The sequence below is a fragment of the Bufo gargarizans genome, chromosome 3 (genome assembly GCF_014858855.1).
Source record: "Bufo gargarizans isolate SCDJY-AF-19 chromosome 3, ASM1485885v1, whole genome shotgun sequence".
In the NCBI taxonomy this organism is placed as follows: domain Eukaryota; kingdom Metazoa; phylum Chordata; class Amphibia; order Anura; family Bufonidae; genus Bufo; species Bufo gargarizans.
This window is the reverse complement of record NC_058082.1, coordinates 476,155,480-476,179,454: the sequence shown is the minus strand read 5'-3', so window position 1 is coordinate 476,179,454 and position 23,975 is coordinate 476,155,480. Positions and strand designations below refer to the sequence as shown.

Below are 23,975 nucleotides of genomic sequence, written 5' to 3'. Positions count from 1 at the left end.
CTGCATACCCATTATCGTACGGGGGGGAGTTTCCCCCACTCCCCACCGTGACAATAGGTTGCATTGGTGTACATACCTGTAAATGCCTCTGGAATACTGAGCCAGTTTAAAGGGGTTGTCCAAGAATAGAAAACAATGGCTGCTTTTTTCCAAAAATGGCCCCACACCTATTCATTGGTTTGTACCTGTTATTGCAGCTCAGCTCCATTGAAGTCAGTGTGGCTGAGCTGGAATACCGCACACAACTTGTGGACAGGAGTGGTGCTCATTTTGGAAGAAAGCAGCTAACTTTTACTATTCCTGGACAACCGCTTTAACATATTCAATATGCACAAACCACCTTCAAGGCTATGTACACCTTTGGGGGCAATTTTTTTATGATTGCATTTTACTCATTTTGGGCCACAAATAATATTTTTCAATTGGTCTTTATTAAAAATATTGAGCCGTTCTGTCATAAAGTGTAAGGGTACTTTCACACTAGCGTTTTTCTTATCCTAATGCATTCTGAATGGAGAGCATTCCATTCAGGATGCATCAGTTCAGTCCCTCTTACGTTTTTTGGCTGGAGAAAATACCGCAGCATGCTGCAGTTTTCTCTCCGGCCAAAAATCCTGAACACTTGCCAGAATGACGGATCCGGCATTAATTTCCATTAAAATGTATTAGTGCCAGATCCAGCATTAAGTGTTCTGGCAAAACGGATCCGGTTCCGGTCTGCGGATGCCCAGACTTTTAAAGATGCAAAAAATATATATATATACCGGATCTGTTTTTCCGGATGACACCAGAGAGATGGATCTGGTATTTCAATGCATTTGTCAGACGGATCCGCATACGGATCCGTCTATCAAATGCCATCCGTTTGTGTCAGGATTGCCGGATCCGGCAGGCAGTTCTGGCGACGGAACTGCCTTCCGGAATCCTCTGCCGCAAGTGTGAAAGTGCCCTTAACTGTTTTTCTAGCTGTGTGCATTCTACTTTCACTTTGTGCCAGTCATCCAATAACCCTTATCTGTAATTTACTAAAAGGTCATAAACAGTTATTTAAGCCACATTTTTATCAGTAAGATAAGAACTATAATAAGTTTTTATAATGTCAGAAAGCAGATATGAGGAGGCTGTCAGCTGCCCAACTGATGGAAGAGAGAAAAAATTTAGATCCCTCTATTAGAGCATCTCTGCTCTGTACAGAAAAAAGGTCTCCATATTTTTAATAAAGACCAATTGAAAAAAAGATTTTTACCTCATAATGAGTACAATACAATAATAAAAAAATTGCCCCTAAAGGTGTACATAGCCCTTTAAGCCTCTGTGTTGACCCAGTTTTTATATAAATAATACTTTCATATTAACAGAGCCCCCGACATTGATCCTAAAGATGTCTACACAAGAGACAGGATCTTTGCTGCGGTGACAAATGAAGATACTGAAGACCTAGCTGGACTAAAAAGCTATCTGCAGAAAACCATGAAGAAACTAACGAATGCTGAATTTACAGGTAAGGGAGGACAATGTTAGGAGTTATGAGACGTTCTTCTGATTTGTGTAAAGTAGGGCAGAGTGATGCAATGTTCAGCCTACGTGCTATCAGAGCTCTTTGTAGTTAATGTCTAGAACTTTATAGACATGTTTGTTGTTGCTTCCTCGTCAAATTACTGTTTGGATTTTACGTACAAAATACCTTTGTGCAGTCATCAATAGCTAAAGTTCAATAAAAAAATAAATTGGGACAACAGGCCACATTAACCCCTTCCTGACAAAGCCGTTTTCCATAGTTTTTTTTTCTATTTGTTTTCTCCTGCTCTTTTAGGGGCCATAACTTTTTTATTTTTCCATTCATATATCCGCAACAGTGCTTTTTTTTTTGTGGGGCAAGTTGTTCCAGTGGCACAATTTTATGTGTAGAGGGATGCTGGAAATAAATGGGGTGGAATTGGAAAAAAACACGCAATTCCGCAATTGTTTTAATGGTTTTGTTTTTATAGTGTTCCCTATGCAGTAAAACTGACCTTACCTTAATTTTGTTGGACAGTACAATTACATCAATACCATATTTTTATAGTTTATCTGTTTTCAAAAGTTTGAAATAAATATTTTTTTCTTTGCATCGCCATATTCTGACCTCCATGAATTTTTTATATTTACATTTACAGTGCTGTGTAAAGGCACTTTTTTTTTGCTGGGTGATCTGTACTAGAAAAATACTTTTATATTTTAAAAGTTCAAGCATTTTCAGACATGCTGATATTAATGATCTTTATTTTTTTATTGCTTATTTTTATTAGTAAAATGGAGCAATTTAAGTTTTTAATTTTTTTTTTTTACCCCATTTTTTTTACCCCATTTTTTTTTACCCCATTGTGTTTCTATCAAGCCCTGCCACAAGACTGTCATAGCAACTGAACAGCCCCCGCAAATTTGTACTGCTCAGATGATGTGATCGCAAATGACCACAGCATCTGAGGGGTTACAGCAGGGGTTTACAGTAAAACAGCCGACATCCAGTGGCTATGGCGGCAGCTCAGCTCCTGAGCAGGCACCATCCTTAAAGATTTAACATCTGCCGTACAGGTACAGTGAATGTTGGGAAGAGGCTAAATAGGAACAGTCAGCAGGATCAACCGTCTTAAACCAAATATACTGCATGGTAGAGTTGATCCTTCTAACCAAAATGATACCTGATTTGTGAAATTTAGTTACCTGATACCTGATTTTCTTTAGTTAAATAAGGGCTTCAGTGAACCAAGGGAACTCTTTTAAAAATTAGAAACTGGGACTCCTCAAATGGGAATTTCTGAGTTTCCCATTAAAGTTTATACACCAATAAAATCAATTTATATGAAAACTTCCTTTGCTTACCTTATACTCTTCCTGGGGCACAGTAAATTATATTATATAATGTATCTGAAATTACCCAGAATTCCTTGCTTTTTCAAAGCAAGTAATAAAACAGACAAGCAAAATAAACTTTTTCAGAGTCCATAATTAAATATGTTTTGCTTATTGTAGCATTTTGACAGTTAAGTGAGACAGTGTGGGGCTTTCACTTAAAATTAGTGCTGTGATTTAAATTGCTTAGTTGATTAGGTAATTCAGTTTTCACTTCTGATTTCTAACACTTAAAAGATTATTTAAGGGCTTTAATCCACTTTATATAACTATGCTTCCTGAAAAGGCACTTTGAGCTGAAGCCTAGCCACATGAGGATGCATCAGCTGATGCTCTCTGTACTTTGCAGATTATCACACTGCTGTAGACGTCCTCAACTAAGGATTACAAGTAGGGATGAGCGAACTCGAACTGTATAGTTCGGGTTCGTACCGAATTTTGGGGTGTCCGTGACACGGACCCGAACCCGGACATTTTCGTAAAAGTCCGGGTTCGGGTTCGGTGTTCGTCGCTTTCTTGGCGCTTTTGTGACGCTTTCTTGGCGCTTTTTGAAAGGCTGCAAAGCAGCCAATCAACAAGCGTCATACTACTTGCCCCAAGAGGCCATCACAGCCATGCCTACTATTGGCATGGCTGTGATTGGCCAGAGCACCATGTGACCCAGCCTCTATTTAAGCTGGAGTCACATAGCGCCGCCCGTCACTCTGCTCTGATTAGCGTAGGGAGAGGTTGCGGCTGCGACAGTAGGGCGAGATTAGGCAGATTAACTCCTCCAAAGGACTTGATTAACTGATCGATCTGCAGCTGTGGATCATTGAGCTGCTGATCCTCAATTGCTCACTGTTTTTAGGCTGCACAGACCGTTTGTCAGTCTCATTTTTCTGGGGTGATCGGCGGCCATTTTGTGTCTTGTGGTGCGCTAGCACAAGCTGCGACCAAGTGCATTTAACCCTCAATGGTGTGGTTGTTTTTTGGCTAAAGCCTACATCAGGGTGAAGCTGTCACACCAAGTGCATTTAACCAGCAATAGTCTGTTCATTTTTTGGCCATATACAAAATCAGGGGCAAGCTGCGCCTGTCACCAAGTGCATTTAACCCTCAATGGTGTGGTTGTTTTTTGGCTAAAGCCTACATCAGGGTGAAGCTGTGACACCAAGTGCATTTAACCAGCAATAGTCTGTTCATTTTTTGGCCATATACAAAATCAGGGGCAAGCTGCGCCTGTCACCAAGTGCATTTAACCCTCAATGGTGTGGTTGTTTTTTGGCTAAAGCCTACATCAGGGTGAAGCTGTCACACCAAGTGCATTTAACCAGCAATAGTCTGTTCATTTTTTGGCCATATACAAAATCAGGGGCAAGCTGCGCCTGTCACCAAGTGCATTTAACCCTCAATGGTGTGGTTGTTTTTTGGCTAAAGCCTACATCAGGGTGAAGCTGTCACACCAAGTGCATTTAACCAGCAATAGTCTGTTTATTTTTTGGCCATATCCCAGTCTAATTCTGTCACTAAATCCATACCGGTCACCCAGCGCCTAAATACTAGGCCTCAAATTTATATCCAGCTAAATCTGTCCCTAGTGCTGTAGCTGGGCGAGTTATTTAGTGTCCGTTCAAGCACATTTCTTGTTCTGGGTTGAAATACAATTCCCAATTTAGCAATTTCATAATTTAGTGGTTCCTGCTATATCAGAGCTATTTGAAATCTATCCCAAAAAGGGTATATAATATTGAAGGTGCACATTGGGTCATTCAGAATAACTTCACACACACCCGCTACTGTGTATTTCCAAGTCTAATTCTGTCACTAAACCCATACCTGTCACCCAGCGCCTAAATACTAGGCCTCAAATTTAAATCCCTCTAAATCTCTCGTTACCGCTGTACTGTTGTTGCTGGGCAAGATATTTAGTGTCCGTCAAAGCACATTTTTTGTTCTGGGTTGAAGTACAATTCCCAATTTAGCAATTTCATAATTTAGTGGTTCCTGCTATATCAGAGCTATTTGGAATCTATCCCTAAAAGGGTATATAATATTGAAGGTGCACATTGGGTCATTCAGAATAACTTCACACACACCCGCTACTGTGTATTTCCAAGTCTAATTCTGTCACTAAACCCATACCTGTCACCCAGCGCCTAAATACTAGGCCTCAAATTTAAATCCCTCTAAATCTCTCGTTACCGCTGTACTGTTGTTGCTGGGCAAGATATTTAGTGTCCGTCAAAGCACATTTTTTGTTCTGGGTTGAAGTACAATTCCCAATTTAGCAATTTCATAATTTAGTGGTTTCTGCTATATCAGAGCTATTTGAAATCTATCCCTAAAAGGGTATATAATATTGAAGGTGCACATTGGGTCATTCAGAATAACTTCACACACACGCTTCTGTGCATTTCCAAGTCTAATTCTGTCACTAAATCCATACCGGTGACCCAGCGCCTAAATACTAGGCCTCAAATTTAAATCCCTCTAAATCTCTCGTTACCCACCGCTGTACTGTTGTTGCTGGGCAAGATATTTAGTGTCCGTCAAAGCACATTTTTTGTTCTGGGTTGAAGTACAATTCCCAATTTAGCAATTTCATAATTTAGTGGTTTCTGCTATATCAGAGCTATTTGAAATCTATCCCTAAAAGGGTATATAATATTGAAGGTGCACATAGGGTCATTCAGAATAACTTCACACACACGCTTCTGTGCATTTCCAAGTCTAATTCTGTCACTAAATCCATACCGGTGACCCAGCGCCTAAATACTAGGCCTCAAATTTATATCCCGCTAAATCTCTCGTTACCGCTGTACTGTTGTTGCTGGGCAAGATATTTAGTGTCCGTCAAAGCACATTTTTTGTTCTGGGTTGAAGTACAATTCCCAATTTAGCAATTTCATAATTTAGTGGTTTCTGCTATATCAGAGCTATTTGAAATCTATCCCTAAAAGGGTATATAATATTGAAGGTGCACATTGGGTCATTCAGAATAACTTCACACACACGCTTCTGTGCATTTCCAAGTCTAATTCTGTCACTAAACCCATACCTGTCACCCAGCGCCTAAATACTAGGCCTCAAATTTAAATCCCTCTAAATCTCTCGTTACCGCTGTACTGTTGTTGCTGGGCAAGATATTTAGTGTCCGTCAAAGCACATTTTTTGTTCTGGGTTGAAGTACAATTCCCAATTTAGCAATTTCATAATTTAGTGGTTTCTGCTATATCAGAGCTATTTGAAATCTATCCCTAAAAGGGTATATAATATTGAAGGTGCACATTGGGTCATTCAGAATAACTTCACACACACGCTTCTGTGCATTTCCAAGTCTAATTCTGTCACTAAATCCATACCGGTGACCCAGCGCCTAAATACTAGGCCTCAAATTTAAATCCCTCTAAATCTCTCGTTACCCACCGCTGTACTGTTGTTGCTGGGCAAGATATTTAGTGTCCGTCAAAGCACATTTTTTGTTCTGGGTTGAAGTACAATTCCCAATTTAGCAATTTCATAATTTAGTGGTTTCTGCTATATCAGAGCTATTTGAAATCTATCCCTAAAAGGGTATATAATATTGAAGGTGCACATAGGGTCATTCAGAATAACTTCACACACACGCTTCTGTGCATTTCCAAGTCTAATTCTGTCACTAAATCCATACCGGTGACCCAGCGCCTAAATACTAGGCCTCAAATTTAAATCCCTCTAAATCTCTCGTTACCCACCGCTGTACTGTTGTTGCTGGGCAAGATATTTAGTGTCCGTCAAAGCACATTTTTTGTTCTGGGTTGAAGTACAATTCCCAATTTAGCAATTTCATAATTTAGTGGTTTCTGCTATATCAGAGCTATTTGAAATCTATCCCTAAAAGGGTATATAATATTGAAGGTGCACATAGGGTCATTCAGAATAACTTCACACACACGCTTCTGTGCATTTCCAAGTCTAATTCTGTCACTAAATCCATACCGGTGACCCAGCGCCTAAATACTAGGCCTCAAATTTATATCCCGCTAAATCTCTCGTTACCGCTGTACTGTTGTTGCTGGGCAAGATATTTAGTGTCCGTCAAAGCACATTTTTTGTTCTGGGTTGAAGTACAATTCCCAATTTAGCAATTTCATAATTTAGTGGTTTCTGCTATATCAGAGCTATTTGAAATCTATCCCTAAAAGGGTATATAATATTGAAGGTGCACATTGGGTCATTCAGAATAACTTCACACACACGCTTCTGTGCATTTCCAAGTCTAATTCTGTCACTAAACCCATACCTGTCACCCAGCGCCTAAATACTAGGCCTCAAATTTAAATCCCTCTAAATCTCTCGTTACCGCTGTACTGTTGTTGCTGGGCAAGATATTTAGTGTCCGTCAAAGCACATTTTTTGTTCTGGGTTGAAGTACAATTCCCAATTTAGCAATTTCATAATTTAGTGGTTTCTGCTATATCAGAGCTATTTGAAATCTATCCCTAAAAGGGTATATAATATTGAAGGTGCACATTGGGTCATTCAGAATAACTTCACACACACGCTTCTGTGCATTTCCAAGTCTAATTCTGTCACTAAATCCATACCGGTGACCCAGCGCCTAAATACTAGGCCTCAAATTTAAATCCCTCTAAATCTCTCGTTACCCACCGCTGTACTGTTGTTGCTGGGCAAGATATTTAGTGTCCGTCAAAGCACATTTTTTGTTCTGGGTTGAAGTACAATTCCCAATTTAGCAATTTCATAATTTAGTGGTTTCTGCTATATCAGAGCTATTTGAAATCTATCCCTAAAAGGGTATATAATATTGAAGGTGCACATAGGGTCATTCAGAATAACTTCACACACACGCTTCTGTGCATTTCCAAGTCTAATTCTGTCACTAAATCCATACCGGTGACCCAGCGCCTAAATACTAGGCCTCAAATTTAAATCCCTCTAAATCTCTCGTTACCGCTGTCCTGTTGTAGCTGGGAAAGTTATTTAGTGCCCGTCAAAGCACATTTTTTGTTCTGGGTTGAAGTACAATTCCCAATTTAGCAATTTCATAATTTAGTGGTTTCTGCTATATCAGAGCTATTTGAAATCTATCCCTAAAAGGGTATATAATATTGAAGGTGCACATAGGGTCATTCAGAATAACTTCACACACACGCTTCTGTGCATTTCCAAGTCTAATTCTGTCACTAAATCCATACCGGTGACCCAGCGCCTAAATACTAGGCCTCAAATTTAAATCCCTCTAAATCTCTCGTTACCGCTGTCCTGTTGTAGCTGGGAAAGTTATTTAGTGCCCGTCAAAGCACATTTTTTGTTCTGGGTTGAAGTACAATTCCCAATTTAGCAATTTCATAATTTAGTGGTTCCTGCTATATCAGAGCTATTTGAAATCTATCCCAAAAAGGGTATATAATATTCAAGGTGCACATTGGGTCATTCAGAATAACTTCACACACACGCTTCTGTGCATTTCCAAGTCTAATTCTGTCACTAAATCCATACCGGTCACCCAGCGCCTAAATACTAGGCCTCAAATTTATATCCCGCTGAATTTGAATACAATACATTGGGCCAAATAATATATTTGTTGTTGTGGTGAACCATAACAATGAGAAAAACATCTAGTAAGGGACGCGGACGTGGACATGGTCGTGGTGGTGTTAGTGGACCCTCTGGTGCTGGGAGAGGACGTGGCCGTTCTGCCACATCCACACGTCCTAGTGTACCAACTACCTCAGGTCCCAGTAGCCGCCAGAATTTACAGCGATATATGGTGGGGCCCAATGCCGTTCTAAGGATGGTAAGGCCTGAGCAGGTACAGGCATTAGTCAATTGGGTGGCCGACAGTGGATCCAGCACGTTCACATTATCTCCCACCCAGTCTTCTGCAGAAAGCGCACAGATGGCGCCTGAAAACCAACCCCATCAGTCTGTCACATCACCCCCATGCATACCAGGGAAACTGTCTCAGCCTCAAGTTATGCAGCAGTCTCTTATGCTGTTTGAAGACTCCGCTGGCAGGGTTTCCCAAGGGCATCCACCTAGCCCTTCCCCAGCGGTGAAAGACATAGAATGCACTGACGCACAACCACTTATGTTTCCTGATGATGAGGACATGGGAATACCACCTCAGCATGTCTCTGATGATGACGAAACACAGGTGCCAACTGCTGCGTCTTTCTGCAGTGTGCAGACTGAACAGGAGGTCAGGGATCAAGACTGGGTGGAAGACGATGCAGGGGACGATGAGGTCCTAGACCCCACATGGAATGAAGGTCGTGCCACTGACTTTCACAGTTCGGAGGAAGAGGCAGTGGTGAGACCGAGCCAACAGCGTAGCAAAAGAGGGAGCAGTGGGCAAAAGCAGAACACCCGCCGCCAAGAGACTCCGCCTGCTACTGACCGCCGCCATCTGGGACCGAGCACCCCAAAGGCAGCTTCAAGGAGTTCCCTGGCATGGCACTTCTTCAAACAATGTGCTGACGACAAGACCCGAGTGGTTTGCACGCTGTGCCATCAGAGCCTGAAGCGAGGCATTAACGTTCTGAACCTGAGCACAACCTGCATGACCAGGCACCTGCATGCAAAGCATGAACTGCAGTGGAGTAAACACCTTAAAACCAAGGAAGTCACTCAGGCTCCCCCTGCTACCTCTTCTGCTGCTGCCGCCTCGGCCTATTCTGCTGCTGCCGCCTCGGCCTCTTCCTCCGCCTCTGGAGGAACGTTGGCACCTGCCGCCCAGCAAACAGGGGATGTACCACCAACACCACCACCACCACCTCCGTCACCAAGCGTCTCAACCATGTCACACGCCAGCGTTCAGCTCTCCATCTCACAAACATTTGATAGAAAGCGTAAATTCCCACCTAGCCACCCTCGATCCCTGGCCCTGAATGCCAGCATTTCTAAACTACTGGCCTATGAAATGCTGTCATTTAGGCTGGTGGACACAGACAGCTTCAAACAGCTCATGTCGCTTGCTGTCCCACAGTATGTTGTTCCCAGCCGGCACTACTTCTCCAAGAGAGCCGTGCCTTCCCTGCACAACCAAGTATCCGATAAAATCAAGTGTGCACTGCGCAACGCCATCTGTAGCAAGGTCCACAGATACGTGGACCAGTAAGCACGGCCAGGGACGCTATATCTCCCTAACTGCACACTGGGTAAATGTAGTGGCAGCTGGGCCCCAGGCGGAGAGCTGTTTGGCGCACGTCCTGCCGCCGCCAAGGATCGCAGGGCAACATTCTTTGCCTCCTGTTGCCACCTCCTCCTTCTCGGCTTCCTCCTCCTCTTCTTCCACCTGCTCATCCAGTCAGCCACACACCTTCACCACCAACTTCAGCACAGCCCGGGGTAAACGTCAGCAGGCCATTCTGAAACTCATATGTTTGGGGGACAGGCCCCACACCGCACAGGAGTTGTGGCGGGGTATTGAACAACAGACCGACGAGTGGTTGCTGCCGGTGAGCCTCAAGCCCGGCCTGGTGGTGTGTGATAATGGGCGAAATCTCGTTGCAGCTCTGGGACTAGCCAATTTGACGCACATCCCTTGCTTGGCGCATGTGCTGAATTTGGTGGTGCAGAAGTTCATTCACAACTACCCCGACATGTCAGAGCTGCTGCATAAAGTGCGGGCCGTCTGTTCGCGCTTCCGGCGTTCACATCCTGCCGCTGCTCGCCTGTCTGCGCTACAGCGTAACTTCGGCCTTCCCGCTCACCGCCTCATATGCGACGTGCCCACCAGGTGGAACTCCACCTTGCACATGCTGGACAGACTGTGCGAGCAGCAGCAGGCCATAGTGGAGTTTCAGCTGCAGCACGCACGGGTCAGTCGCACTACAGAACAGCACCACTTCACCACCAATGACTGGGCCTCCATGCGAGACCTGTGTGCCCTGTTGCGCTGTTTCGAGTACTCCACCAACATGGCCAGTGGCGATGACACCGTTATCAGCGTTACAATACCACTTCTATGTCTCCTTGAGAAAACACTTAGGGCGATGATGGAACAGGAGGTGGCCCAGGAGGAGGAGGAGGAGGATGAGGAAGAGGGGTCATTTTTAGCACTTTCAGGCCAGTCTCTTCGAAGTGACTCAGAGGGAGGTTTTTTGCAACAGCAGAGGCCAGGTACAAATGTGGCCAGCCAGGGCCCACTACTGGAGGACGAGGAGGACGAGGATGAGGAGGAGGTGGAGGAGGATGAGGATGAAGCATGGTCACAGCGGGGTGGCACCCAACGCAGCTCGGGTCCATCACTGGTGCGTGGCTGGGGGGAAAGGCAGGACGATGACGATACGCCTCCCACAGAGGACAGCTTGTCCTTACCCCTGGGCAGCCTGGCACACATGAGCGACTACATGCTGCAGTGCCTGCGCAACGACAGCAGAGTTGCCCACATTTTAACCTGTGCGGACTACTGGGTTGCCACCCTGCTGGATCCACGCTACAAAGACAATGTGCCCACCTTACTTCCTGCACTGGAGCGTGATAGGAAGATGCGCGAGTACAAGCGCACGTTGGTAGACGCGCTACTGAGAGCATTCCCAAATGTCACAGGGGAACAAGTGGAAGCCCAAGGCCAAGGCAGAGGAGGAGCAAGAGGTCGCCAAGGCAGCTGTGTCACGGCCAGCTCCTCTGAGGGCAGGGTTAGCATGGCAGAGATGTGGAAAACTTTTGTCAACACGCCACAGCTAACTGCACCACCACCTGATACGCAACGTGTTAGCAGGAGGCAACATTTCACTAACATGGTGGAACAGTACGTGTGCACACCCCTCCACGTACTGACTGATGGTTCGGCCCCATTCAACTTCTGGGTCTCTAAATTGTCCACGTGGCCAGAGCTAGCCTTTTATGCCTTGGAGGTGCTGGCCTGCCCGGCAGCCAGCGTTTTGTCTGAACGTGTATTCAGCACGGCAGGGGGCGTCATTACAGACAAACGCAGCCGCCTGTCTACAGCCAATGTGGACAAGCTGACGTTCATAAAAATGAACCAGGCATGGATCCCACAGGACCTGTCCGTCCCTTGTCCAGATTAGACATTAACTACCTCCCCATAACCATATATTATTGGACTCCAGGGCACTTCCTCATTCAATCCTATTTTTATTTTCATTTTACCATTATATTGCGATGCTACCCAAAGTTGAATGAACCTCTCCTCTGCCTGTGTGCTAGGCCTAAATATATGCCAATGGACTGTTGCAGTGGTGGCTGACATGAAGCCTGATTCTCTGCTATGACATGCAGACTAATTCTCTGCTGACATGAAGCCAGATTGTCTGTTACGGGACCTCTCTCCTCTGCCTGGGTGCTGGGCCTAAATTTATGACAATGGACTGTTGCAGTGGTGGCTGACGTGAAGCCTGATTCTCTGCTATGACATGCAGACTGATTCTCTGCTGTCATGAAGCCAGATTGTCTGTTACGGGACCTTTCTCCTCTACCTGGGTTCTGGGCCTAAATTTATGAAAATTGACTCTTACAGTGGTGGGTGACGTGAAGCCTGATTCTCTGCTATGATATGAAGACTGATTCTCTGCTGACATGAAGCCAGATTGTCTGTTACGGGACCTTTCTCCTCTGCCTGGGTTCTGGGCCTAAATTTATGAAAATTGACTCTTACAGTGGTGGGTGACGTGAAGCCTGATTCTCTGCTATGATATGAAGACTGATTCTCTGCTGACATGAAGCCAGATTGTCTGTTACGGGACCTTTCTCCTCTGCCTGGGTTCTGGGCCTAAATTTATGAAAATTGACTCTTACAGTGGTGGGTGACGTGAAGCCTGATTCTCTGCTATGATATGAAGACTGATTCTCTGCTGACATGAAGCCAGATTGTCTGTTACGGGACCTTTCTCCTCTGCCTGGGTTCTGGGCCTAAATTTATGAAAATTGACTCTTACAGTGGTGGGTGACGTGAAGCCTGATTCTCTGCTATGATATGAAGACTGATTCTCTGCTGACATGAAGCCAGATTGTCTGTTACGGGACCTTTCTCCTCTGCCTGGGTTCTGGGCCTAAATTTATGAAAATTGACTCTTACAGTGGTGGGTGACGTGAAGCCTGATTCTCTGCTATGATATGAAGACTGATTCTCTGCTGACATGAAGCCAGATTGTCTGTTACGGGACCTTTCTCCTCTGCCTGGGTTCTGGGCCTAAATTTATGAAAATTGACTCTTACAGTGGTGGGTGACGTGAAGCCTGATTCTCTGCTATGATATGAAGACTGATTCTCTGCTGACATGAAGCCAGATTGTCTGTTACGGGACCTTTCTCCTCTGCCTGGGTTCTGGGCCTAAATTTATGAAAATTGACTCTTACAGTGGTGGGTGACGTGAAGCCTGATTCTCTGCTATGATATGAAGACTGATTCTCTGCTGACATGAAGCCAGATTCTCTGTTACGGGACCTCTCTCCTCTGCCTGGGTGCTGGGCCTAAATTTATGACAATGGACTGTTGCAGTGGTGGCTGACGTGAAGCCTGATTCTCTGCTATGACATGCAGACTGATTCTCTGCTGACATGAAGCCAGATTCTCTGTTACGGGACCTCTCTCCTCTGCCTGTGTGTGTGCTGGGCCTAAATATATGCCAATGGACTGTTGCAGTGGTGGCTGACGTGAAGCCTCATTCTCTGCTATGACATGCAGACTAATTCTCTGCTGACATGAAGACAGATTCTCTGTTACGGGACCTCTCTCCTCTGCCTGGGTGCCGGGGCCTAAATATCTGAGAATGGACTGTTCCAGTGGTGGGTGACGGGAAGCCAGATTCTCTGCTATGGAACCTCTCTCCAATTGATTTTGGTTAATTTTTATTTATTTAATTTTTATTTTAATTCATTTCCCTATCCACATTTGTTTGCAGGGGATTTACCTACATGTTGCTGCCTTTTGCAGCCCTCTAGCTCTTTCCTGGGCTGTTTTACAGCCTTTTTAGTGCCGAAAAGTTCGGGTCCCCATTGACTTCAATGGGGTTCGGGTTCGGGACGAAGTTCGGATCGGGTTCGGATCCCGAACCCGAACATTTCCGGGATGTTCGGCCGAACTTCTCGAACCCGAACATCCAGGTGTTCGCTCAACTCTAATTACAAGCAGATAATGGTGGTTGCATCATGCATTTGGATACAAAAAAATGAATATCCTGTATAAACTTTGAGTCAATAGATATGGTCCCGAAATCAGCAAACCCCAAAATTATCTGGCGTAGACTCAGACAGAAGAGGGCCACTGATTAAAATAGTGTATAGACCACTTGGTCCCCAATAGCTGATCCTAGGTCTTTTCACCATAGCACCAGTAATTGTGAGCTATAAAATTCATGAACTCTGTCTGACATGCTAACAGACAGGAAGAAGCTGCTGGATGGTTTTAAGGAGGCAACAAACTGTTATTAAAGGAGTTATCCCATAACTAATGTAAAAAATGAAATTCAGACATCACATAGTACATGGAAATAGAGGGATGGCACTCAAAACATTTGTGATGTATGGATGAATTATTTATTAAAGAGTGGCTAGGTATGCCTGATTGAATAAAAGCTAAATAAAAACAATGTCATAAAACAAATCGCTGATAAATATAAATATCCACAAATATCCAAACGTATAATCAATATATAAACAACATATTGGTGGTAAAAATTGTGTATTTGAATGTCAATTTAGTGAAATCCTGTTGGAAAAAAAATCCTATTGAACAAAGAAGGTTTTATAGATCTGTTGGAGAAGAATCTGTAGAAGGAAAATCCAGTCTCATGATGCGGTATCCAGTGGAAAAAATTGAGATAATAAATCCTGATAAACAATGTCCTAAAATGTCAATTGTATAAAAGTCCTGTTGTAGAAAAAACGTCTGGTAGACTTGTGAGATAAGTGTCTCCTTGTAACATGGATATCACATTAGATTTGGTATAAAAAGTTCTTCACAGGTCACAAGTCCTTTTGAAGGAATTCCATATTTAACAGGATGAGATCCAATGAAAATTTATTAGCAATGGATTCATATTTCATTCTGAACTCATTATCGTGCATATACAGGTCCTTCTAAAAAAATTAGCATATTGTGATAAAGTTCTTTATTTTCTGTAATGTACTGATAAACATTAGACTTTCATATATTTTAGATTCATTACACACCAACTGAAGTAGTTCAACCCTTTTATTGTTTTTATATTGATGATTTTGGCATACAGCTCATGAAAACCCAAAATTCCTATCTAAAAAAATTAGCATATTTCATCCGACCAATAAAAGAAAAGTGTTTTTAATACAAAAAAAGTCAACCTTCAAATAATTATGTTCAGTTATGCACTCAATACTTGGTCGGGAATCCTTTTGCAGAAATGACTGCTTCAATGCGGCGTGGCATGGAGGCAATCAGCCTGTGGCACTGCTGAGGTGTTATGGAGGCCCAGGATGCTTCGATAGCGGCCTTAAGCTCATCCAGAGTGTTGGGTCTTGCGTCTCTCAACTTTCTCTTCCCAATATCCCACAGATTCTCTATGGGGTTCAGGTCAGGAGAGTTGGCAGGCCAATTGAGCACAGTAATACCATGGTCAGTATACCATTTACCAGTGGTTTTGGCACTGTGAGCAGGTGCCAGGTCGTGCTGAAAAATGAAATCTTCATCTCCATAAAGCTTTTCAGCAGATGGAAGCATGAAGTGCTCCAAAATCTCCTGATAGCTAGCTGCATTGACCCTGCCCTTGGTAAAACACAGTGGACCAACACCAGCAGCTGACATGGCACCCCAGACCATCACTGACTGTGGGTACTTGACACTGGACTTCAGGCATTTTGGCATTTCCCTCTCCCCAGTCTTCCACCAGACTCTGGCACCTTGATTTCCGAATGACATGCAAAATTTGCTTTCATCCGAAAAAAGTACTTTGGACCACTGAGCAACAGTCCAGTGCTGCTTCTCTGTAGCCCAGGTCAGGCGCTTCTGCCGCTGTTTCTGGTTCAAAAGTGGCTTGACCTGGGGAATGCGGCACCTGTAGCCCTTTCCTGCACACGCCTGTACACGGTGGCTCTGGATGTTTCTACTCCAGACTCAGTCCACTGCTTCCGCAGGTCCCCCAAGGTCTGGAATCGGTCCTTCTCCACAATCTTCCTCAGGGTCCGGTCACCTCTTCTCGTTGTGCAGCGTTTTCTGCCACACTTTTTCCTTCCCACAGACTTCCCACTGAGGTGCCTTGATACAGCACTCTGGGAACAGCCTATTCATTCAGAAATTTCTTTCTGTGTCTTACCCTCTTGCTTGAGGGTGTCAATGATGGCCTTCTGGACAGCAGTCAGGTCGGCAGTCTTACCCATGATTGCGGTTTTTAGTAATGAACCAGGCTGGGAGTTTTTAAAAGCCTCAGGAATCTTTTGTAGATGTTTAGAGTTAATTAGTTGATTCAGATGATTAGGTTAATAGCTCGTTTAGAGAACCTTTTCATGATATGCTAATTTTTTTAGATAGGAATTTTGGGTTTTCATGAGCTGTATGCCAAAATCATCAATATTAAAACAATAAAAGGCTTGAACTACTTCAGTTGGTGTGTAATGAATCTAAAATATATGAAAGTCTAATGTTTATCAGTACATTACAGAAAATAATGAACTTTATCACAATATGCAATTTTTTTTAGAAGGACCTGTATATAAACAACTACTGCTATGTAAGCAGGTACATTACCCTCCTGATGGCCGTTGATGGGATGGTGAGCGGCTCCTGCCTGCAGAGCGGCGTACACGTGCGAAGTTCCCGCCCGCTGAGTGTTCCGACCGTGCAGTCGTCACTTCCGGTGACGTCACATGCGTTTGAAGAGAATTTTCCCGCTCGATTTGGTATCGGCTTGCCACGTGGAGGCTAGTGGCGGGTATTGAGTCAGCCTATTCAAACTAGCTAGCACCAAGTAAAAAGGATCCTACAACTAAACAGAAGCTCCGGAGCCATCTTTTTCCCCTCCTGTAAAACTGCAGTGCCTTTTCCCGCCACTAGCCTCCACGTGGCAAGCCGATACCAAATAGAGCGGGAAAATTCTCTTCAAACGCATGTAACGTCACCGGAAGTGACGACTGCACGGCCGGAACACTCAGCGGGCGGGAACTTCGCACGTGTACGCTGCTCTGCAGGCAGGAGCCGCTCACCATCCCATCAACGGCCATCAGGAGGGTAATGTACCTGCTTACATAGCAGTAGTTGTTTATATACAGCCCATTTTATTGGACCTGTGAAGAACTTTTTATACCAAATCTAATGTGATATCCATGTTACAAGGAGACACTTATCTCACAAGTCTACCAGACATTTTTTCTACAACAGGACTTTTATACAATTGACATTTCAGGACATTGTTTATCAGGATTTATTATCTAAATTTTTTCCACTGGATACCGCATCATGAGACTGGATTTTCCTTCTACAGATTCTTCTCCAACAGATCTATAAAACCTTCTTTTTTCAATAGGATTTTTTTTCCAACAGGATTTCACTAAATTGACATTCAAATACACAATTTTTACCACCAATATGTCGATTATATATTGATTATACGTTTGGATATTTGTGGATATTTATATTTATCAGCGATTTGTTTTATGACATTGTTTTTATTTAGCTTTTATTCAATCAGGCATACCTAGCCACTCTTTAATAAATAATTCATCCATACATCACAAATGTTTTGAGTGCCATCCCTCTATTTCCACTTACTTCTCCTCCACTACAAGCGTTGGGTATGCTTTGTCTGGATTGAGCACCTTATTCCACCCTTTTGAGCCATAGAGAGCCGCCTCCTCACTCTTACATCACATAGTAAATGGCAATCTTTTTCTAACAAAGCTAGAACCAGCCTTGTACTTCACATGGATCCAGAGACCTCCACATTAATTGCACCAGGAGGCGGCTGAAGGATAAAACTGAGCATGTGCGGCCATCTCAGTGACCAGGACAAAGAAATAAAAAATAAATAAAGAGCAAGTGGCGATATACAGATACATTTTAATAAATAACTCAGTGTTTATACAAATTTTTTAATTACATGCTATTACAAAATTATTCAGATCCAGGTACTGGTTTGAAAACTGTAGAATACTTTTTGTGGGACAACCCCTTTAATATATACATAAAGGTCATGGACACCTATCCTCTGGATAGGTTATCAGTATCTGATCGGTGGGGGACCGACACCTGAGATCCCTACTGATCAGCTGTTTTGAGAAGGCATCGGCGCTTCTGTGAGCACTGCTGCCTTCTTGCAGCTCACCAAGCGCTGTGCTTGGTATCGCGCTCAGCTCCATTTGCATGAACGTGTCGTCACTTGGCCTAGGAAAAGTTGAGAGAAGGCAGCGGCGCTACTGTGAGCGCCACTGCCTTCTCAAACAGCTGATTGGCAGGGGTCCCAGGTGTCGGATGCCCACCTATCAGTATAAAAATCTCAGAAAACCCCTTTAAATTAGTGTGGAGCTATCAGGGATTAGAGATCGCGCCATCAGAGAAGAAAAAGCAACAGTCTGCAGATGAAGTGAATGCCTAAAGCTAGCCATAAACATTCGATAGTTGTCGGCTGAACGATCTGCCGTCAGCTATCTCTTCCTGTCTCCTTCCCGGCTTCCCCATACACATACACGTTCGTCTCTGCTTAAGGCCTCATGCACACGACCGTTTCCGTTTTTTGCGGTCCGCAATTTGCGGAATGGGCGGCCCATTATAGAAATGCCTATGGGATTATAAATCATATGAATGTACCATAACATTACTTACACATCTTCAACTCTATAAATAAGTAATAAAACACGTGGACACAAATATTTTTGGTGGAATAAATTAGGCCACGGCCAGCTTTATTAAAGATTAGCTTAATCCAAAATTAAACTGTATCAATATATACCAATAACTTCATAAACAATAATTAGACCAGCCATAAGCTCGGCCTAAACTTCAGACTTAACTCGTCCGCTCACCATTACAGTGAGCGACTTTACACCCTCCTTCTAATAAAGCAGCCGTGACAATGAAAACAAACTTTCAACAGGGAAGGGCGGGCGGGGGCAGCACCTCCTCCAGATGCTGTTGAGATGACAGCCTAACACTGACCGCTACCGCTACTATATAGCCCTAACTATGGGGGGCCTTGAAACTGTCCCACCAATGACCCAACTGTTGCTGGGCATCTCAGGCCACTCTGCCCAGCAACACTACTTCATAGGTCACTTACTGACCCAATGAATGACCCAGACCCCCAGTAACCAGCTATTTTTAGCTCACCTAACACACTTTTAGGCGGGAAATTTTCCCGCCACAAACTAATAAAAGCTAATGGGATGATTATAATCCCATGCGGATCCCTCTATATAATTTCGGGATCCATACATTCTTGTCCGCAAAACGGACATGAATAGGACATGTTATATTTTTTTTGCGAGGCCACGGAACGGAGCAACGGATACGGACAGCACACAGAGTGCTGTCAGCATCTTTTGCGGCCCCATTGAAGTGAATGGGTCTGCACCCGAGCCGCAAAAACTGCAGCTCGGATGCGGACCAGAACTACGGTCGTGTTCATGAGGCCTTAGGGTCAGTGGAGAAAGCTGCATCCAGACTGTTGTGGCGGTGTCTTATCTCCCCGGAGAACAAAAGGATTGGGTGAAAATATTTATTTTGCCCGATCTTTGTCTCCCCCGACATCATCATCTGTCGGTGGAGCGTCGGGAGCTTCCCATGCACATTAGCGTGTCGGCTGAGGCTGCCATTCTCAGTGGGTTTGGCCGACAAAAGTATAATGTGTATGGGCAACTTGAGACTGACAGGATAATAAAACTTAGGGTCCATTCACACGTCCGTAATTTGGGTCCGCATTCGTTCCGCAATTTGCGGACCCAATCACTTTCAATGGGGCTGGAATGAATGCAAATTCGCATTTCCGGGATCCGCATCTGCATTTTCGGGATCCGCATCTGTTTTATTCGGGAACCGCAATTACGTTCCTGAAAAAAATAGAACATGTCCTATTCTTGTCCGCAATTGCAGACCAGAAAAGGCATTTTCTATTAGGGTCCATTCACACGTCCGTAATTTGGGTCTGCATTCGTTCCGCAATTTGCGGACCTATTCACTTTCAATGGGGCTGGAACGGATACAAATCCACATTTCCTGGATCCGCATCTGCATTTTCGGAATCTGTTTTTTCAGGATCCGCAATTTCGTTCCTGAAAAAAAGTGAACATGTCCTATTCTTGTCTGCACTTGCGGACTAGAAAAGCCATTTTCTATTATAGTGTCTGTGATGTGCGGTCCGCAAATTGCAGATCGCACATTGCAGGTGTCCGTGTTTTGCGGATCTGCAAAACACTTACGGACGTGTGAATGGACCCTTAGGGAATGTATAATCTTTTCTTAAAGATACAGCCATATGTCATATTTATTAGATGTTCCTAAGCAGCAGCCATGGTGTCCAAGTCCTTTTTTTTTTTTTAACCTACAAGTCTACATAGTTGCATAATCTTTGGATTCTTCTTCCATTGACATACGGTATACCTTTTAGGTACAGTGAGAAATCTACAGTTCATGTACAGAGAGACAGAGGGGAACGCACAGGCCACAGTACGCTGTAATGTTCATGCCCAGGGGCAAATTGGCCATAGACCTTACACAGAAATTTCCCGGTGGGCCGAAGCCTAGGGGTCCGCCTGAGGCCTCCTCACGGTCGGCCAGTGGAAGTTTTAGAGGATGTATTTTGTGCTGCTGGCAGTATTTTGTGATGGACTGTGGTATTTGGCTCTGTTGGGGTCGTATAATGTGCCACAAGATGGTATTGCTGGCCCTGCCTTCTATCGATTTGGACCCGACTACAAAACGGTGTCACTTTTATTATTTTCTCCAGGGCCACTTTAAGTTTCCTGTCCACCCCTGTTTATTCCTCCACGCCAAGCCTTGCAAAATGTTCGGTAAAAGAGGAGGAAGGTCAGCAGAAATCAGTGGAGTTTATAGCCACCAGTAAAATCATTCCAAAACACAAACACAAGCACTCAATAAAACGCATTACATGACTTGTAACACGCACTCTGCGGGAGATTTATCTAAACTGGTGTAAAGAGAAAACTGGTCTGGTTGCCCATAGCAACCAATCAGATTCCAGCTTTTATTTTCCGAGGGAGCTCTGAATGGTGGAAAGGTAGAATCTGATTGGTTGCTATGGGCAACTAATCGAGTTCTCATTTACAGTTACACCATTTTAAATAAATCTCCCCCTCTGTGTTTTCACTGGAAATTCGTTTTTGTTAAGGGCTTTTTAGATGGGCTGACTATTGGCTGAACAAATGTTCGTAGGCATCACAGTCTGCGGTAGAAGGCCTGGCAGTCAGCTGACAAATGAGCAAACACTGATCGCATTTTATGAAATGATTGTTTGTGAGCAGCACATCTCTGAGACAGCAGCGCCGTCAGAAATCTACGCAGAAGCGTTATAAGAAATCTGAAAGATTAAAAGACACAAAATATTTTGCTCAATTACATGTTGCCTTTAAGTCATTTTACCAAAAGGTAGATAATTGAAACCTCAGACAAACCCGTAGCTAACCTTCAGAAATACAATTAGGGAGAGTTATTAAAACTGGTGTAAAGGGAAAACTGGTTTAGTTTCCCATAGCAACCAATCAGATTCCACCATTCATTTTCCAAGGGATGTCTGAAAAATGAAATCTGGAATCTGATTGGTTGCTAAGGGCAAGTAAACCAGTTTTCCTTTACACCAGTTTTAATAAATCTCACCCAGTATATCTGATAATGATTGCTGATTTTACTTTTAATGATAAGCAGTTATGATAGGCCAACAGCTGATTTTGCAGAATATCTTTTTGCACATTTAACACTAGGATACTCTCCATTTATAGTATAGCAAGCAATTTAAGTTCATGATTAAAGAGGTTGTCTCCGGGTTCAGAGCTGAACATACCCATAATTTCACTCAGGCAGCCCCCTGAAGTTAGCATCTGAGCATTTAAAGGGAGTCTTTCACCTATACTGACCATTATAGAACACTAACACCATTATCAGCATTATAGTCCCCATATTAGAATGCTACTTACTGTTCAGCTGTCCGTCGCTTATTATTATTTTTTAAACACTTTTATTCAATATGCAAATTAGGTCTGAAGGTGCCCAGGGGTGGCGTTCAAGCGGCCGGTACCCAGGCCCCTTGTCGCTATTCATATGAAACCCCTCCCCTTTCACCCCTCTGGCCCGCCCTAGGTTCTTCAGAAATCCAGCCCTAGTGCCGTTCACAAGATTCGCTGCGCCTGCGCACTTCATTCCCCATTCCGGCACATGCGCATTAATTGCTCTTGTGCCTCTGCCCATAATGGGGAATGAAGTGCGCAGGCGCGGTGAATCTTGTGAACGGCGCTGGATTTCTGAAAAACCTAGGGCGGGCCAGAGGGGTGAAAGTGCAATGAGCAGGACACTGAGTCAGTGGGGTTGCTATGCAGTGGGTCAGTTTATATATGTAATAGTTTGTGACGCCAGTTGCAGCTTGCGCAGGTACTGTAGCAGGGCCCTTTAAGATGGTATAGCTCACATACCAGGTGAGGAATGCCAGAGGGGGAATAATGTCTCTATGCAGTGTCAATGGTGTCTCCTACCTTGGTACGGCTGGACTCCTGTATCCTGGCTCACTTACAACAAATTGAGTGTTGTTAATAGGAGTTTTGATGGAATAATTAAGATCCAGAAAAGAGATATAGTCCAACTCGTCTTTACTGAATGGCAGCTTTAAATCCGTACAAGTTAACAGCAATAGTCTTGGGTCCCAGCAGGTTTTGGCAATATGTGGCAGGAATTTAGATCTATTCTGCTTCTGGTACATACGCCTATAGATCTGGCAGGTATTAGTCTTCTGCACTGTCTGTCTTCTGCTTGTTATGGGCCTGACTAGCTGAGGAGGTACTTATCTTCTCCTGGTCTTGGGATCTGTACTCACAGGACAGCTCGCAGGGTATAGTGTCTTCTTCCTGGAGATCTATTGTTCTGTGGATGGTGCTTCTCTGGTTGTCCAGCTGAGGTAGATGACTCAGGCTGGGAAGATGGATCCTGAACCTCAGCCGAACCGCTGTGATAGGGAGACACGCCCCTTATCTGCAGCAGAGAACCCACTCCCCTTGAGCTGCCAGCTTGATATAAATCTAGTAGATGTCACGGCGGCGAGTGGGGGAACCCCCCCACCCAGTGCGGTGTCAAAGGGAAGCAGGTCACCTCCTACAGCTTCCCTAATCCTCTCCCTGACTCCTCACCGTATGAGCGGACCCCGATGGTAGGACGACTCATACTCATGATTCCTAGAAACCCTAAGTCGCCCTGGTAATCCCTCACCAAGGCGCAGGGAAGAGACGACCGTTTCATCCCAGTAATGGAGGAACAGGTGTCTCTATCTGAGGCCAGGCTGCAAGGAGAGGGGAACACATACAGCATATGGAGATGGCAGGTAAGCGACAACCATAACACACTTACCTGCCACAGACACACTGACTGGAATCTGTGCACAAGTGCTGGTGTCCACACCAACATTAAAGGACACAGCACACACCACAAACCACACAGGGACCCAGGACACCCATAGCTGCAATAAACATAAGACAGGGGAATGTCTAGCAAACATGACACCAAACACCACCGGACATGTAACACCAAACTAGACATACAAACACCCTGAACTTAACCCACTCCATACAAATAGGGACAGGAAGGGAAGGAGACACCGGGATAACATTGATGACCACAAGGGTGGCCCTCACTGGACAGATGGTAAAAGCCAGGAACAGAGAACCACCAGCATACACCAAGGCTGGAGGAACCCCCAGCTTCAGGCATCCAGCAGAGGCTAAATAGCCCAAGCAGCCACACCCACACACACTTAAACCCAGTGTTCACAGAAAACTAGGAAGGGAGTTAACCCTTCCAACACCAGGCAGGGTAAGGAAGCCACTTAAAGGGGAAGTGCACACACATGCAAACTAAGCCACACGTTACCACCGGCAACAGCATGTGTGGCAACAATGTCACGGCAATCACCCAGAAGGCCAAGACACTGCCACCGCATTCTCCCACAGCAACAC

General features: G+C 44.3%; 1 protein-coding gene across 2 annotated transcripts in view; it reads left to right on the top strand.

The window, feature by feature from the left end:
* LOC122930385 (transient receptor potential cation channel subfamily V member 1-like) overlaps positions 1–23,975 on the top strand; it is a 109,835-nt gene that overhangs the window by 30,645 nt on the left and 55,215 nt on the right. For both annotated transcript variants that reach the window (XM_044283745.1, XM_044283744.1), the window contains exon 3: positions 1,359–1,501. In XM_044283745.1, the coding sequence (XP_044139680.1) occupies positions 1,359–1,501 (143 nt within the window). The remainder of the gene's footprint in view (positions 1–1,358; positions 1,502–23,975) is intronic.